General features: G+C 42.9%; 1 protein-coding gene and 1 non-coding gene across 6 annotated transcripts in view; one reads left to right on the forward strand and one right to left on the reverse strand.

Moving 5' to 3' along the window:
* auts2a (activator of transcription and developmental regulator AUTS2 a) overlaps window positions 1-18407 on the forward strand; it is a 1149797-nt gene that overhangs the window by 1128779 nt on the left and 2611 nt on the right. For 4 of the 5 annotated variants that reach the window (XM_080210334.1, XM_080210336.1, XM_080210335.1 and 1 more), the window contains 2 exons: window positions 4946-5029; window positions 10644-10866. In XM_080210334.1, the coding sequence (XP_080066460.1) occupies window positions 4946-5029; window positions 10644-10866 (307 nt within the window). The remainder of the gene's footprint in view (window positions 1-4945; window positions 5030-10643; window positions 10867-18407) is intronic. The other variant, XM_080210338.1, reaches the window with a different exon arrangement.
* LOC145357666 (U2 spliceosomal RNA) lies at window positions 3636-3827 on the reverse strand. Its single transcript, XR_013889354.1, has one exon. It is a non-coding gene; the product is annotated as a U2 spliceosomal RNA (small nuclear RNA).

Below are 18407 nucleotides of genomic sequence, written 5' to 3' on the forward strand. Positions count from 1 at the left end.
CTTTATCTTGAGGCTGTGCCCCCTAGTCCTACTGTCTTTTTTGAGCGGGAAGAGTCTCTCCACCTCTATCCTATCCATCCCATTCATCATCTTATACGTCTCAATGAGATCTCCCCTCATTCTTCTAAACTCTAACGAGTACAAGCCTAGTTTATTCAGCCTCTCCTCATAGCTCAATCCCCTCAACTCCGGTATCAGCCTAGTAAACCTCCTCTGCACTCCCTCCAGGGCCAAAATATCCTTGCGCAGGTGCGGCGCCCAAAACTGCACACAGTACTCCAGCTGCGGCCTCACCAATGCCCTATACAGCTGCAGCAAGACCTCCCTACTTTTATATTCAATCCCCCTCGCTATGAAGGCCAGCATCCCATTCGCCTTCCTGACCACCTGCTGCACCTGCAAGCTGGGTTTTTGCGACTCATGCACAAGGACCCCGAGGTCCCTCTGCACCGTCGCCTGCTGCAGTTTTTCGCCACGTAAGTAATAGTCCTTCCTACCATTCTTCCTACCAAAGTGGACCACCTCACACTTGCCAACATTAAATTCAATGATGTCTCACAATTAGTTGAGGTCAGTAAATACATTTTCAATATCCTATCATCTGAACCACTAACCTCATTCAATGCTCAATTCACCACACCCCTACCACTCACCAACAGTCTTTATCAATCAGGACTTGTACGAAGTATTCATAGCTTCACCTTACCCTCACCTGCTTTGTACTGCTCCAAAACTCATCCCACACTGCTATATTACCATGAGAGCCACATTGGCCAAACAGATTCCACAACACCCACTGACACACTTCCCTCTTACAGGACAAGGTGGCTCTCAGTTGCAGGCAGGTGACAGGCGCACAGACATGTCCTCATGCTCATGGAGGCAACATGAATACCACTCCCATTGCTGAAGCTGTCACTGGAGGAGGCACTGAAGTCATTTGAGGATGATATTATCTTTCATACCTCATCCTCCTCCTCATATCCCATCTCCCCCTCATCCCACACTCCAGTAGATTTACAAGCTGCAGATGGTCTATGCACGGGACTTCGTGCTTTCCGCCTCCCCCCAGCCACCCCCTCCCTGCCCCTTTCAGATACTCAAGAAGCACACCCAGGAAGTGGAGGATCAGCATGAAGTACCAATTCCACACTCACGGCAGCCTGCTCAGTTGCTGACACAATGTTGAGATTTGCTTTTGGTGGAGCAGTAAGCTGGGTATAGTGATGGTGTGGGGTGGGAGCGTGCAGCGGAAGATAGCGCAGATGCCATCTCACCTGAGGGTGAGCTTTCCCACAATATCTGTTTGAGGGCTTAGCTGAAAATGGCGATTGGATGGTCTGCGGAATCGTGATAAGGATACACAACAAAATGCTGAGTGAGTTGGGAAGCCTGCCGGAAAACATGCAGTCAATTCCAAGGAAGAATGAGGAGTCCAGCAACACCCTGACACGATGCTTTGTGCAGAATATGGAGCGCTTCTGTCCAGCATGGAAGTGTTGCCAGTTTGTGCACTTGTCAACCCAACCATGCCACAACATTTGATGATCAATATCTCAGCTTCCATTGTACAGCAGCTTCCTGCCAATGTCTGGGAACTGCAGTGGAAACTCACTGCTGTCATGCTGGGTCAGCTTTACTGTTCTTCGTGCTCAGATTGTGTGTTATTGCTGTAGATTACACTGTACAGGGTTCCATATAAATCCAGCAATCTGTTCTCTAACAGAGGATTGCTGAGGCACCGTCCCAGGACAGTGACTCCATGAAACACAAACCTGCTCTCCTCCTCCTCAAAGGCAGCAGTTGCCTTCCCACCCTTGCCACTCCAACACTGCTGTTGCCTATCAGCCGGCCTGCCCAGAGCTCTGTCACCCATGCCAAGATGGTACATCCACCCCCAATTTTCTCACGACTGTCTGTCAAGGCCATTGGCAGTGCCATTGACTGGAAACCAACAGCCTTCCTCCAACTATGGTTGGGTTCACAAGTGTCCAAACTGGCAACACTTCCATGCTGGACAGAAGCACTCCATATTCTGCACAAAGCATTGTGTCAGGGTGTTGCTGGACTCCTCATTCTTCCTTGGAATTGACTGCATGTTTTCCGGCAGGCTTCCCAACTCACTAAGCGTTTTGTTGTGTATCCTTATCACCATCCCACAGACCATCCAATCGCCGTTTTCAACTGAGCCCTCAAACACATACTGTGAGGAAGCTCACTGTCAGGTGAGATGGCATCTGCGCTATCTTTGCCTGCACCCCCACCCCACCCCTATACCCAGCTGCAGCCAGTGGTGTAACAGTGCAAGGGAGCACTCAGTCAGGCAAAGGCACAAGGAGGTCAGGCACTGAGCAAAAGCACAAGGGTGATTATTGATGTGCATATTCAGTGACCTGCATGTGTTCCCTCTGGGTGTTCCGGTTTCCTCCGCATTCTAATCAGTAATCTCTAAATTGTCTGTGCTTTATATGCTCTGTCTGAGGCCAGAACTCTCCATTCACCTGACGAAGGGACTAACCCCGAAAGCTTGTGGGTCTATTATCAAATAAATCGGTTGGACTAAAACCTGGTGTTGTCAGACTTTTTACTGTAAATACATGGTGTGACAGGGAAGGGGGTGAGATTGTGGTCGGTGCTGGCTCGATAGGCCTCTTTCTGCACTGTATGAATCCCATGATTTTATTTATAAATCTGATTTGTAATGTTTATCTTGTGGTAAGATTTATTTTTGCGTTGTGGCCAAATAAATATGGTGATGCTGAGTGACAGAGGGAGGCTGTGAGACTGTTAGTGAATAGTGAAATGGGGTTTCAGTTACTGGTATCACTCTGATACATTCTTTGCAGACAGCTTAGGTAGAAAGAGGTTGTCTAGTTTGCTCCCCCCCTCCCTTTCTCTTCCTTCTCATTCTGCTCCTTATCTTCACGTCCCCGCTGCCCTGCTATTTGCTGTATAGTTTATGGTATGGACTGTCCCCTCAAGATGGTCCAGTCACGCAGCATGCTGAAGACCATCAGGATTCCTGACACCTCTGCTGGGTGCTGTGGGTCTCCTCTAGAACAGTCCAGATTGCAGGACTGTCATTTCAGAATGGTAGTGGTCTGACCTCATTTTGTGTGGCAGTATGGCTTTCATTGTATGAATGCTGCATACATGTGTGTGTGAGGATTTGAATAACAGAATCATTGGCCACCTAATCAGCAGATGATCTTTGTCACCCAGTCATGACCTTTTGGACAGCTGCACAATGAAGGCTTCTTGACTGCTGCTAGGATACTGGACATTGAGCTGCCTGAGGCTCTCCCTATGGTCATACACCAGCTGATGTTGAGGCTGTGGAATCCTTTTCAGGTTTGGTTATCAGACAGCATTGACAAGTGGCGTCTGCAGAGCAGTGCACATGCAGCCTTGCACCATGGCGAAACCTGCTTCTATCCAGGACAGAAAATGAAAAACAGTAAATGAGTAGCCGAGAGTTTCTGATGATGTATGTTGGAAGGGGCAATTTTTTTATTATTACTTTATTCCAATCCAATCAAGTCAAATTAAAGCCAATTCAGAGTTTCAACAAGTTGGGACATTCCCGATCCAAGCTGACAGGACAGGGCTCTCACCCCCTGTCTTGGGCTTGGTCTACATGATCCAAGCTGATTGGAGCAGGTGTAGTTCCTCCTCAAAGGCTTGATCTCATTTGCATCTTAGCCAAAAGGCCAAGATGCCGCTTTAAAAAATTGCTTCAAATGAAGCTAAATTGTAACCTAATGACTTCAATCAAGCACAGCATGTCGATACTACACTTGATCTTAGCCGAAAGGCTGAGAAGCAGGCCTGAGAGTAGTGAAGTCCCTCAGCCCATAATCAAGGAAATTTTCACATGTTTCAGTGTAAGTTCAGTATTTCAGCACAAATTTCCTCAGAGGAGATGCTGCAACATCACTCTTACAGTACACCTTACCAAGAAATTCTAGTTCACACAATCTCACTCCACCCAAGTCACAGTATTCAGGAGTCTAGCTCACATCACATTATCTGGCTGCCTGCAACTAGAAGTCTACTAATCTCTGCCCTACAGCAATCCAGATAGCATTCTGTGCCAGTTCAGTTGAGAATGGTTTATATGGCATCTGTTTTTTCCTCAAGATCTTATGATTGTTGGATTATATCGGACGAGGAAGTTAGAACAAACTTCTGAAAGTGAGAACTTGTCTCCTTTATAAAGCGGTTATCTTTAGTTCCAAACAGTTCGTGAACTGTTGAGTAGTTTTTCTTGTAACTGTAAATATTGAAGATCAGTGGGAGGAGCTCTAATTGCGGGCTGCGGGGGAGGATTCCTACGAGTAGAAGCAGTTCAGTGGTTTATAACAGTGCACAGAGAAACCTTTTCACAGCGTGAGGAAACTCTTTCAGATAAGGAAATTGCTGAAACCCCGTGGACTGGAGATTGAAGTTCCATATTGCACTAAGTTCCCTCATAAATACACATCCATTCTTGTAGTTTGTATCCACCGTTTAAAATCTTATTTCTTAATGTGGAAGAGACAGAAAATAGATATATATTAGTTCACATTCTACTAAGTGTGTCATGTTTCTGGGATGTCCAAATGGCAATGTCTCCCCTTTAAAGGCAGCTCTATTTCAACCAAATAAATTTGGTGATACCAACTCAACCTGTTGGATTTTAACCTGATGTTGTGAGGCTTCTTACTGTGCCCACCCCAGTCCAATGCCAGCCTCTCTACATCATGGCAATTTCAACCTAACATCATTAGCACTGATTTAATTCTGACTCTGGGTGGTTGTCCTAGCCCCCTCTTAAATGAGTTTAGTTAAGTTGAAGGGTTATTTTTAATTACAGTTAGAACCATTGAAAGATTTCTTTTTGAAAAATTAAGTGATTTTGATCGAAGGTGTAACTGGTGGACACGTATTGGTTTGTATTTTTTAGAGCCATTTAATAGACCAAGTGGTTTGAGTGGTCTGAGATCCTTAAGTAACAGCGCCTTTGGTGGACTGGGGAACCCTTCAATCAGTGAGTATTTCTGTCCTTTCAGTTCTTTGTATGACTCTCTCATGTTTTACGTTGAGAAGTGATACTTTGGCTGATACATAAGCAGTACTGAGTCAGTGTTGTGAGTTATAGCACAGCCAGGACTGTTTAGCCATGAAACAAAGCCAAATCTATGTTGGTGAACTAAAATTGAGATAGATTTCCATTGTTGAGCTTGTCGGAAGATTAGATTGCATCTGTGTGAATCATTCCTGTGTATACTGCAGCCCAGCTGCCTCACTTATGTGTGTTACACCTTTGTGTATACTTGTGTTTCAACCTGTTTACACCGAGTCTCTGTATGTGCCACACTGGTGTATACTACCCCCTCTGCGCCACATCTGTGTCTATCTTCCCTCTATGGATCATACCCTTGTATATAATAGCTATCTGTGCATATAATACATATCTGTTGCCTTTATGCTTAATAATCCTGTGTTATACCATGTATATCACATCTCTTTTCATCATGTGTGTATGTCTATTATGCTTCTGTATATGACATCTATGCCATGCCTATGTACACAGCATCTTTCTATTATCCAAGTGTGTAAAATACTTGTGTATTGGTATCAAACCTGTATCTGAGTGTATTGTAGATATGATAGATATTGCATCTGTCTTGATTGACTGATTAACTGATTCAGGTAACAAACCTAACTGAATTGCACATAATCACAATATACCTTTAATTTCATTGTATCATGCTCACATGTACCAGAAGTGTTTTACATCAGTCTGTATCATAGTAAACACTCAGCAATATTGCACCAGTTTCCACTGTCAAACCTTGCCCAATTTGTCATCCATCTTATGCAAGCCAGCACATTGAATGGCAGCAGACTCCTTGGTCTATGGGTCAGTTCCACTGTAGGGTGTTAATTTCCCAAATTAACCAAAAGAGAAGCTCAAAGATGTTAAGTCTTATTAAGATTTTGACATCTCTGATTGGCTTCACAACATAAATTCAGACTCAGAAGAGGATTGCCTCTGAGGTTCTGAGCTGCCATAAAGGGTCTGTTCTACACCAGCTCTTCATCCCTGCCCTTGTGCTTGGTTGTATGTTTGATGTCACTTACAGCAGTATGGCATCCAGTTAAAGAAGTAGGGTGCATTGGCAGTGGATCTTATTTGTATGCCTTTCTTCTAATAAAAAAAAATTCTGTTGTATGTGATCTATGTTATGGATTTCCTGCAACTATCAACCTTTGCTTTTCTTTGCCTTCCTATGATGTTATAATTTTTGATAGGTTGTAGCTCCATGTTGTCTGTTTGGAAATGTGTGAGTAGACCTGTAATAAGTTGTCTGCATTCATGTGCCCTTGAGTCCGTTGAAGGTTCAAATTGACTATTGGTGGTTCTCAGTCACAATAAAGGGATTGCAGTGAGCAGTAGAGTTTGAGTTCACATTTATCTTCATGCCTCCATACACACTGTAGCCTTGATCTGAACTTTCCCATGTTACAAAGCTCTCAACACGTGAGTTCTGTGATTTGCAGAAGTTCTTTTCTCTCTTGTAAACCACAGGGAACATTGAAACATGCAGTTGGATTGGCTGACTGAATCATGACTATTAAAAGAACTTCAGCAAAACATAGAGTTATGAATGAATTTTTGCACTGATAATACTTGGGTTATCTCGTAGGGACAGACAGGAAATCAGTGAATCGGTAACATGGGACTGCTGTCTGTTTATCTTACTGATTGGATTGAGAGCCATGTGCTAGGGACCTTGTCCCTGATCATCTAGTTTATCCTTCGTACCATCGATTTCTGGGTGAAAATAACCTGTTAACAAGGGAGAAAAGAAAATTCAAATAAAAGAACTGAGATTAAAGCCCCCTTCCTCCAACTCCCACATTAAACACTATAGTGGCAGAAACTTGATCCAGGGCACTTGTAGCATCAATATGGTGAGATTATTGTGTGGCCACATAAGAGGATAGCAGAAAACACTGGTCAGCAAATCACCAGGAGAGGAAGATGGGAAGGATGGAAGAACAGCAAGACAAGCGAAAAGAAATGGTCATATGGAGAAAAAACGTGAAAAAGAAAACATTGATGGCCAGAGTTTTACCGGCACGCCCGCCCTGATTGCAGGGGTGCACGAGGCTCGGAGAATGGCACTCCCAATTGGCCTCGGGTGGGATCATACAAACCTCGGGCAAACTTGCCGATAAAATTCTGCCCAATGTAAGTATTGTCTTATCCCTGAAGGGAGGGATGGAACTTTAGCAAAAGAAAATGAGGAAAAGCGATGGGTAGAGAAAAAGAACCAAATGTTAAAAGTAAAAGATCTTGGAAAGATGTAGAGAAAAGAAAGGGCTGGTGACTCAAAATGAAGATGGAAAGGGACAAAGGAAAATCTGTTTTCAAGGTCAACAAAATGGTCATGATAGTAAGAGTGATCTGGAGGGTCAAGGCCAGTGTGACCAGCTCATAATCCAGTTTGTTTAGACAGAAAATACTTTGACAGGATTGCTGTTCAAGGTTGCTAGTTTTGTTAATGAAGTATTGCAGCAGTATTATGCCATTGGTCTGCATATCACTTTGTTCAACGTCTGAAGGATTAGCTGTTGTTCCACTACAACTTCACTAACAAATTGGGTCAGTTCCTGTCCTTTCAAAAGAGTAAGAAGTCTCACAACACCAGGTTAAAGTCCAACAGGTTTATTTGGAATCACGAGCTTTTGGAGCATTGCTGCTTCATCAGGTGATTCCAAATAAATCTGCTGGACTTTAACCTGGTGTTGTGAGATTGCTTACTGTGCTTACCCCAGTCCAATACCGGCACACCTCCACATTATGGCTTTCAAAAGAGGAAATGCTGTAACTTTACTGAATAATTGTACTGCTTTCACTCTGGAGCAACTTTTCCTTTGTACATGGAGGAGTGTCCAAACTGTGTTCCATCGCCTTTAAGTATTTCTTTCCCTTCTCGCCCTTACTCTGCATCTTGAAAACTTGGCACTGGATGTTCAGGCACTTCTGCCTAGTTAAAGTTTTTTTTTGCCCCTTGGATGTTATAGCATAGCAACAGATGGTTGGATCTATTTAGTCTGAGTTGCTGCCTTTCTCTGTCCCTAATCTGATCAAAGATCCTGCTCACACTCCCTATGCCCTGCAAATTGGCCATGTTTGAGCAACTGCCTTTTTAATGGGTTCTTCCATATTCTAACCGCTTGTAAAGATTACTTTTTTAATCTTCCCCTTAATTGTTTTAATTGATTTCCTGAAATTTGTGTCCTCTCATTAACATTTCGCCTGTCAGTGAAAGTAATCCATAACTGCAGACTCTCGTCGAATTCCTCAAGATTTTCATGACCTTTACCCTGCACAATCACAGTTAACTTTCCTACAACTTCAGAATTTGTGAAGCTGTTTCCTTCTGCATAATGTGAGCACACATTGTTGTGCAACCCACTCTGGGGATTGTGATGCTAACTGTACTGCTAACAGTGCTAATTGTACTGGAGACCAACTCAGAAGTCATGAGTTCTAATTCTACCACGGCCTGTTGTGAAATTAAGTTCAGTAAGCCTGGTCATTTTGGACTGGGGGCGGGAAAATAATGACAAAAGTTCTCAAGAAAGGCAATCTCCCATTCCTGCATGATATGAGGCTCGTTAAGGGTGAGCCTTAATGCTTACTCAAGTGATCTAGCAAGCCATCCAGTTTTAAACAATCACTGCAAAGTTGGTAAGATGTTCCTTGTGACTGCTAATGCCCGAATGTTGCAGTTCACTGTTTTCTCGACCTGCACTGTACTCACACAGAAATGTGCCGAGATTAACAGCTGAGACTAACCTCCCAGTCTAGACAGAGACTACAAAGACAGCAAAATATGTTACAGGACAGGGGAAATTAAGCATATTAGCAGAGAACATTACTCTGCATTTATGTATCATTTTACTGCTTTTACATTGAATTTGCCACAAGTAGACACCATGCTGCCTGAGTTCTGAGAGACAGAGAGAGAGAGACAATATTTGCATTGTGTCCTGGATGTTGTTTCATGTTGATCCATTGACACACTGGGGTTATCCTTTAAGAAAATGGGTGCGATCGATAACTCATTCTGTCACTGAGCATATCTTATGCATTGTACACTTAAGAGGAGTAGATTGTAAAGGTGAAATCCATGCAGGCTTGCTCTAATTCTTGAGATGAAACATCACTGAGCCTGTTCAGATACTTTGATTGTACAGAATCTAAATCCACGCTTGAAAAGCTTGCACTCAACTTTGCTCATGTTGTAGTTCAACAATTCAAGTAGTTCAGCTTTTGGTTAGAATTCAACGGGTTGGATGAATGTTAAATCAATGTTGCTTTACTTGTTATTTGGATCAAACTCAAATGAGATAAATCTTTTGAACTATCTGATTTTTGAAAAGAAAGAATTGTTTTGGTGCCTGTGGATGCTTTAGATGCTCTGTGCACTATTGGAATGATTCTGTATTGAACAGATGAGAAAGATCTCATGAGTGAACATAGTGTTAAATGAACCCCACCAAGGCAGAACTGGGGCAGGGCGTTTGCCACAACTGGGGTTGGATTTTACCATGTGTTCCTGGACCCGGACATCAGAATGAAATGCAGGTCCTGAGCCTGCACTTGCTGTCAACAGGACAGACTCAGCCATTTTACCCCAGGCAACACCCTCATAAGCAGTTAAGGATGGCAGGCAGGCTCCCTGATGTTGCTGGCCCCATCACAGGGCCAGCAACTCTGAAGCTTCAGCTGGGCCACCGTGGGAAGTGGGTGCAGGATCTCAGGGGAACCTCTAAACCAGAGCACCCGGAGAAAACTCACGCAGACATGGGGAGAATGTGCAAACACAGACAGTGACCCAAGCCGGGAATTGAACCTGGGACCCTGGCGCGCGAGGCAGCACTGCTAACCACTGTGCCAACATGCCATTCCGGATGATCCATCACCTCCCTGCCCACTGGGAACCATTTCTAGGAGCAAGACTCCATCTCCACAGGGCTCCTTGCTATTTTACCAGCACCATCCCACCACCTTTCTCCATCTCAGCCCCCACTTTTCCTGCTACCTAGAGGCTAGTAAAATTATGCCTACAGCTGGCCAAGGGAATTAAAAAAAGGCCAGAGATCCCCAATAGTCATCACTTTCTGGTGACCCCTGGCTGGAAATAGCATGAAAGGGATTCACAAACCAAAATTCACGCAGGGTCTTGGATGAGTGACTGGGCTATCGTGTGAAACAAAACTCCCGTTGTGACTCCCTGTATGTGAGGAGTAGGTGAGAGTAGAAGGAAGGACCTCTTTTTTAAGTTCATCTTTTCCTCCTGGTTGCTGAATTCGATACAATCTTTTCACGCCAACTTTGCTTTGTGTAATTTGCCGCTCTATTTGTGGGACTTAGCGATGAATTATGGAGTTAGGCGGTGATAAGAGTTCTTGGATCTTTGTTGTAAATTACTGTAATTTTTCCCTCTTTGTTTCCAGCTGCCAATAGTATGTATACATTTTAAACTCAAAAGTGCATTGCCTTGGTAAGTACTGACACACCGGACTGCCAGACTTCTTAAACATTGTTTTTTTTTGTATTTTTGTTTTCTCAACCATTTCAGCATCCAACACAATGTTCAGCCACAAAGATGGCCCCAGTATGCAGAGCTTTAGCAACCCTCACGAGCCTTGGAATCGACTCCACCGAACGCCACCTTCGTTTCCAACCCCACCCCCTTGGCTGAAGCCAGGGGAGCCTGAGCGCAGTTCCTCTGTAGCAGCTCATGACAGAGATAGAGATGTAGAAAAACGAGACTCTTCCGTTAGTAAAGATGAAAAAGAAAGGTACGAGGGGTTAAGCAATAAATTCATCCAGTCCGAATCTATCTATATCTATATACTTTTTCTAAAAAAAAAGCATCGAACTCGAAGGTGTGGATTATTCACTATCATATAATGTCACGGCAAACTTCCTTCAAATTGAATTGGCTAATTCATGCGCAGTATTGACTGACACCTGTATCTCAGTTAAGAATTTACACATCTAATATTTACAAATTAAAATTCAAATAATTGCAATTGGTGTTAGGTACCTTCATTCACTAAATTGAGTGAATTGTGAAGTTCATGATCTACACTTTACTCAGTTTTATCCTTTCCCCGTTTCTTAGACTGTTGTTCCAACCTCCCTTAGCTTTTCTTCTGTGGGTATCAGCCCTCTGTTAGACAATGTGGGCCGGACAGCCTCTTCCCGGCCCTCTGTCTGTCGCTACCCTCTGAAGACACATACAAAAATAGCATGAGTTGACAAATCCCGAACCTGCCCCGCTCCTCCCACTGTTTTCTCCCTTTCCTTGCTTTTGATTCAATGGCCCCTTTCAGCCGTGACCTGTGTCTCAGTGGGAGAAGAGAGAGACAGCCAAACATTGTGTGGCAAAGTCCACCAATGTACCTGCTTAACAGACTTTGCCCATCAGCTTCACGCCAATTAACTTAAAAGATGCCCAGTTTTCCTTTCACAGAGCCAGCATAAATAAAAAGCTGGAAAAACAAATACAAATAGCTGAGAGAAATAATTGTGTGCAGTTGAGTTTACTGCTAGGGTGAATTTGTGATCAGCATAAAGGGAGTGCTGCAGTACTGCTCTATTTCTGATCAGGAAGGATCTGATAATGTTATCAGTTACAAGATAATTCCGTTCTTTGCTGAACACCAAGCAGAGAATCTAAACGCTCCAAAATAATAAGCTGCTCTTTTAATGGAGAAGAGATTTAACTAGGAATTCAGCAATGATCTTTATTTTTTTAAAAAGTGCTTTTTTCCCTAAATCATCATCTATAAATTTATTAAATAATTATAATTGCTCGAGTAGGATTCGAAACTTCAGTTAATTGGTATTTTTAAATTAATTTTTAATGGTGGAGGTTCCTGTGAAATTAATTAATGTTAATTTTAATGCGAAATGATCAACCTCATCCAGACAGCTAAAAACAGCAAAGAATACATGCATGAAATTTTAAAAGTGATATCCCTTGAAGATATTTTTAGAAAATCCAGCAAGTAGATGAGCTATAAATGTCACATCATTTCATTTTTATTTTATTTTGCGTAGAACTAAGTACAAATAAAGATGTAACTGTAACATCACAAATTAGCCATGTTCTGCATGGAGTGGTACATTATTGCACATTCACTAATGGGTTCTTTAAGGTGATGACTTAGCTACTACCATTGAAAAGGGAATTAACTAGTAAAAATGCTTTTCTGATAGATTTAAAAAAAACTGGCGCTAAATCTTTTCCTAAGAAACAAGGATTGAAACAACTAAATAGAACCCATTATTGATCCTAGGTTTTCATAATCACACAGAGATGACCTACCATTGCAATGCCCATAAATTTGTGCTATGGCTGTACTGTCGCACACTGGAATTCATTTTGACATGATGTGAATCCTGAAAGGCACACCTTCAAGTTCACTGTGCATTTAGAGTACACCTCTTGACAGCATTGCTGACTATGGTAATTGGCAAAGAATGCAAAATTGTTTGAGGTGATGTTATGAATGGTTTGGAACAATGTCTCAAGGTATTCTGTTAAGGATTTGGTGAAAAAATATTAATTCTATTCATATTGCAAAAATATTATGATGACTTCTTAACCTTAACATAAGTTTCAGCATATTAATTATGTAATTCTCATGCAATTGGATGGCATTTTATCGATCATCATTTTCTCTGGAAGGATTTTATGTCTCGTACTAGAATCCTGTTGGAGAAGGACAATTCATCAAGAAAATTTCCCCCAATTTGTTACTCTTTGAAGCTAGTGACTAGGATATAGCTCACTTCAACGTGGAGTGAATTTACTTGTATTAATGTGGAACTGCCCTATGTTGTTGACTTTGAACACCTCAGAACACTTCCAGATATTTCTTCCATTCCAGCCTAGACCACTTCTCAGGTTAAACCTTTCAGACCATCAGGGCAGCCGTTCGTGGGATTTCTCAATCTCTGAGCACGGTGGGTAGAAGACCCATGAACATCAGTGATATCATTTATCAGAGTGCAGTAGTAAAAAAAATTGATGAAACCCATGGAGGTACAACTCTGCATGCCAGCTTTGGTGCAGGTGGATGTGAATACTTTGTAACATTTTTGACAGGGTCTGATCATATCAGTGAAATGTTATCACTGTGGAAACGAGGCCAAACTGGTTTGTTCCAGCAGCCATTGGCTCCTGCTAAGTCCAGAAAGATCCTTTTTTCATTGCTAGCCAGGGTTTTTTGCCCATCCCTAGTTGCCCTTGAATTGTGTGGCTTGCTAGGCCATTTCAGAGGACATTTGAGAGTCAGCTGTAGTCTGGGGTCACATGTAGGCCAGACCGGGTAAGGACGGCAGATTTCCTTGTCTCAAGGACATTAGTGAGCCAGATGGGTTTTTCTGACAATTAACAATGGTTTCATGGTCATCAGTAGATTCTTAATTCCAAATATTTTTATTGGATTTGAACTCTGGCACCTGCCATTACGTAATTCGCACCCAGGTCTCCAGAACACTAACTGAGATTCTGGATTAATACTAGATTCTGGATAGTACCACTGGGCCATCGCCATTCATTGTCCATCTGATTCAGCACCCCCTATTCTTATTGATGACTGATCACCAGAGGGGTACTGTCAGTGTAAGCAGCTGCGACTATAGTCAGAGCTAAGAATAAAATAAACATTCTTTCTCTCATCCCCTCTTTGCTTGTGGTAAAAGTGTGATTGTTTTACCTCTCCCATCATCATGCTTTCTGTTAATCATTTGAGCTAATAGGCTGAAATAAATCCACCTAACCTGCACATCTTTGGACTATGGGAGGAAACCAAAGCACCCAGAGGAAACCCACGCAGACACTGGGAGAATGTGCAAACTCCACACAGGCAGTCACCAAGGTTGGAATTGCAATGCTAACCACTGTGCCGCCCTGTGAGGATGGTGGTGAAGGTTGCATGTTAAATCCATTGGATAGCCTACCCATTACCCACCCATCTGTCCCTGCCCCCCTTGCAATTACACCTGTGGTGGGACTGGTGTTGGGTGGCCTGCCCACCAGTGAACCAAGTGAGTCTCGCTTATGGGCCTTATCCTGCTGTCGCTGGCAGTTAACTGGAATTAGGAGTGGTACATGCCAAGCAACCATTCCCAGCAGGAGTGGGCAGGATGTCCATCCTCCCCTAAGATTGCCTTCCCCTCCATAGCCCCTCAGACCTTGGCCCTCACTCCCACTTGCTGACCTCTAAATATTTCCACTTACAGCCTATTAACAGCCAGTTGGTAATTAAATGACTGCAGGGAAGTTGCTTTTCTGTGGCCATGCTTCCCATTCTGAATTTTTAATCTTGGAGGTTGACTCAACCCCATATAATTCATAGAGTAATTCATAAATGCACAAAAAGTCCTCGTGAGAGGGTGTTTTACCCATTTGATATCATCCTCCAAAAATCCAAATCTTAATTTTCTTCAAACGTTTAGAATGTTGGAATGGGAAGTTGCATTGTAAATTGAAAGAAAACAAATAGATTGTCATTCATTTGTGAAGGAAATTGAATACCAAAGTTGGGAGGTTATGCTTCAGTTGTACAGGGCGTTGTGGAGACCAGTTTGGAATAATGTGCACAGTATTGGTTACCTTATTTAAGGAAGGGTGTAAATGCATTAGAAAGGTTTAATACATGGAATGGGTGGGTCTCTCATAAGGCAAGGTTGGACAGGCTAGGCTGGTATCCACTGCAGCTTGGAAGGGTGTGTGGTGACTTGATTGAAACATATAAGAAGGGTCTTGACAGGGTCGATATGGAGAGAATTTTCCTGTTGTGGGATAACCTAATGATCTAGTGATCTCACTGTTTAAAAAATAGCTCACCCATTTAAAACGGAAATGAGGCGTTTCACTTAGTGACTTAGTCACTTCCTGAAAAGGTGGTGGAAGCAGAGTCTTTGGGTATAGATTCATGGTAGCACAGGGGTAATCAGGGGAAGACGCAATGCAGATTTGAAACCACTATCAGATCAGCCATGATCTTATTAAATGGCAGAGCGGGCTCAAGGGGCTGAATGGTCTACTCCTGTTTTTTGTTCATATGTTTGCATGTGTTCAACTGCAGTTTTTGCTGCTATCTTTCAGTAGACGCGTACATAGTAAACAGAACAGAGGTCGAATGCACGTGCATTATGGGGATTATTTTACTGCTTCCAATCCTCCAAATGTGGTCATAAGTCTTTTTTCTTAATAGTTCATGCCTCATGCTGTGAAGTAACTCTCAGCCACTCTCATTAATGTTATTTGCTTGATTTTTATCAAATACCTCAGGTGAAGGACCAAGACCTAATGGTGGGAGAAAACACCTGAGTTGAAAATGAGAGGGAAGCATTGATCAGATCAGCATAGGGTGGCAAAGTGGTTAGCACCACTGCCTCACAGCGCCGGGAACCCAGGTCCAATTCCAGCCTTGGGTGACTGTATGGAATATGCACAGTTCTCCTTGTGGGGTTCCTCCAGATGCTCCTATTTCCTTCCACAGTCCAAAGATGTGCAGGTTAGGTGGATTGGCCATGCTAAATTGCCTCTTAGTGTCAAGGGGATTAGCAGGGTAAATACATGTGGTTATGGGGATCGTGCCTGGGTGGGATTTTTCATGCAGCCTCGATGGGTTGGATGACCTCCTTCTGCACTGTAGCGATTCTATGTAAGAAAGGAATAAGTAGAAAATGGGGCTAAGTTTGAAAAAGCTGTCAACATCTTGAGTTAAAGGAACAGATGAGTAAAGAAGAGACCTTGAACCTTCATTTCAGTCAGGATGCAGAGAAGAGTGTTCAGGAGATTGCATTTGGAACTCATCAGAATGAGAAGTGTAATTTTCACCCATCCTATTCGATGAGAAACCATCGTAATGGAATCGATCATTCTACACACCGCCTGACCCCTATGAAAAGTTAAACTAGTGAGGGAGATTGGTGGCACCAACTTCCTGCTGAGGGCTTAGGTTAAAATTACCCTCAGACCAAATAATAATTGGACATAGGGATGGTAACAAAATAGAGAAACATCAAGAAGTAAAGGGATGGGAGATGATTAAGGGGAGTGTTTGATTTTTGGCTGGAAGGGATCAACTAACCTGGAAAGATAATTTTCACGTGGTGAAAAGTCAACAACTTGGGCACATGACCATTTTAACCTGGTCACTGAATGCAGCAATATGCAGTTAGTGAGGTGTAATCTATACGCTGCCTTTCTTAGTATTGTGAACAGCCTGGAAATTTGGAGCTTGCTTGAGCATATTCCTGCTTGTCATGGTTTATCATTTGCCTGTTGCACCTTGTGGTTCTCACTTAAATATGTTCTGTATTTTGTCATGTGTATTTGTTGTTATTACTTCAAATGAATTAATTATTGAAACTAATCTGCCACATATTTGAAAATGTTGGCTAATGTTGGACTTCCACATGGAACGAGGCTGCTTGCGGGTGCCGAGTGGGCATGACGTTTTGTTTCTTTAACTTTTTCCTTTTTTGTATTGTCTAGAGTCTCCCTCCCTGCACCAATATTGCCACTGATTTGCAGGATGCACTGGGGCAGTGCTCTGATTTCCACTGCTGTAGTTACTACTCAAGTTGCATGCAAGCTTTGGAGTAGCCGAGCTTCTTGACTTCTCCCTTTCCCCCCCCAACTCCTGCTAGCCCTTCTCGCAGAGTCTGTGATTAAAATCAGAAACTGCAAAGGGATAATGGTGGATACATATCCGGACCCCTTGGAGCTGTCTGTCAGAGTGTGGTGCTACCCGCTAGCAGTGGGACTTATTTTAAGCTAGTAGGGAATCAGTCCTCGATCACCTCCCAAGGCATGATATTTGAAAACCTTAATTGGTTAATCCTTACAAAAACTATGGCTGGAATTTTCCAGGCATTCACACTGGCGGGATCTTCCGATCCCACCAATGTTGCACTCCCAGCGGCTCAAGAGACAGCAGCAGGACTAGAACATTCCACATCTGGCCAATGGCCGGCCACCCCCCACCACCGAGAGACCTGTCCCTGAGAGACATACCATGGAGAGGCCTGAGGATCTTGCCCTATAGCTCCCATTGAACCATTGATCTTTTTACAATGATAGAGCACTTACTACAAATGAAAACTCTTAAAACACATCACCTTTTATTGCAAAGAGCAAAGTGATCAAAACATTCAGTGAGCACTCACAGCTGCTTGATTTATGAGTGGCTTACTCAGTAGGACTCAAATCTATTGGGTTCAGAGGTGATGGGAAGACAACATTGGAGATGTTTAGAATCAAAAGGTGGGAACGAGTGCAGGCTGCCAACATCAGAGGAAATGAATTAAAACTATCCTCACTTGAACTGGGAACAGCCTTCCTGCCCTGAGGATTATTACAACGTGCCACGATAAGCATCATCAAGTTGATCTCAAATGAGTTTTGCATCCTAAATATCAGCATTTATCAGCAAAATGATTGAGGATCCTTCTTACTTTGACTCCAACAACCAGATATGGGATTGGAAGTTCATGTAGAAGTATTTCCCACTTAACTAGCTTTTGTTCTGGGCAAAGGCTGACCCGAACTGCCCGAGATACTTAGACAGAGAGGGTACAATGTCCCTTCCCATTCATCCACTGTTCTCAGTCACATCTGTCACAACCAAATTGCAATGGAAAAATGCAATAACAGAAAGAACATGGCTACGCCCAAATAAATACCATAGGGATCATCAATTTGATGTTTCATCAGTTCCACATGCATACAAACCATTGTTCATAGAACTTGCGAGTTCTAAATTGAATATAAAGCACATTCTTACATGGATCCCATCCTTAATTTTTTGTTAATGAATTTTACAGAGTACTTTTTCACAACAGGTCTTACATAGTAGAACTATATGTCTGAGCTCCTACTGTAGAAAATGTGAGTGGAACTCCACTGGTCTCAAATATTCAGGTAGCAATGTACAGATTAGGTTGATTGGCTAAACTATCCGTTAGTGTCAGGGGGATTAGCAGGGTAAATACATGGGGATTACAGGGATAGGGCCTGGCTCGATGGGCCAAATGACTTCCTTCTGCACTATAGGGATTCTATGACAGATTCCCAAAAATCTCACCCCCTTTGTATTTTACTTGCGGGAAATTGACATTATCTGGTATAAATCCACAAATTAAAACTGGGATCTTCAGGCTGTGCACGCCCCACCATCACTGTGCTCAGCCAAATCTCCATCCACTGCAGCGGGAGCAGAAAATCCCGTTGGCACGAACACCCAGAAAATTCCGGCCTAAATCTCTGATCTGTCGGGGTTAATGGATAGGAGTTTGGGGGAAGTTGTCTTAA

Source organism: Carcharhinus amblyrhynchos, chromosome 23 (genome assembly GCF_965287045.1).
Source record: "Carcharhinus amblyrhynchos chromosome 23, sCarAmb.v2.hapA, whole genome shotgun sequence".
In the NCBI taxonomy this organism is placed as follows: domain Eukaryota; kingdom Metazoa; phylum Chordata; class Chondrichthyes; order Carcharhiniformes; family Carcharhinidae; genus Carcharhinus; species Carcharhinus amblyrhynchos.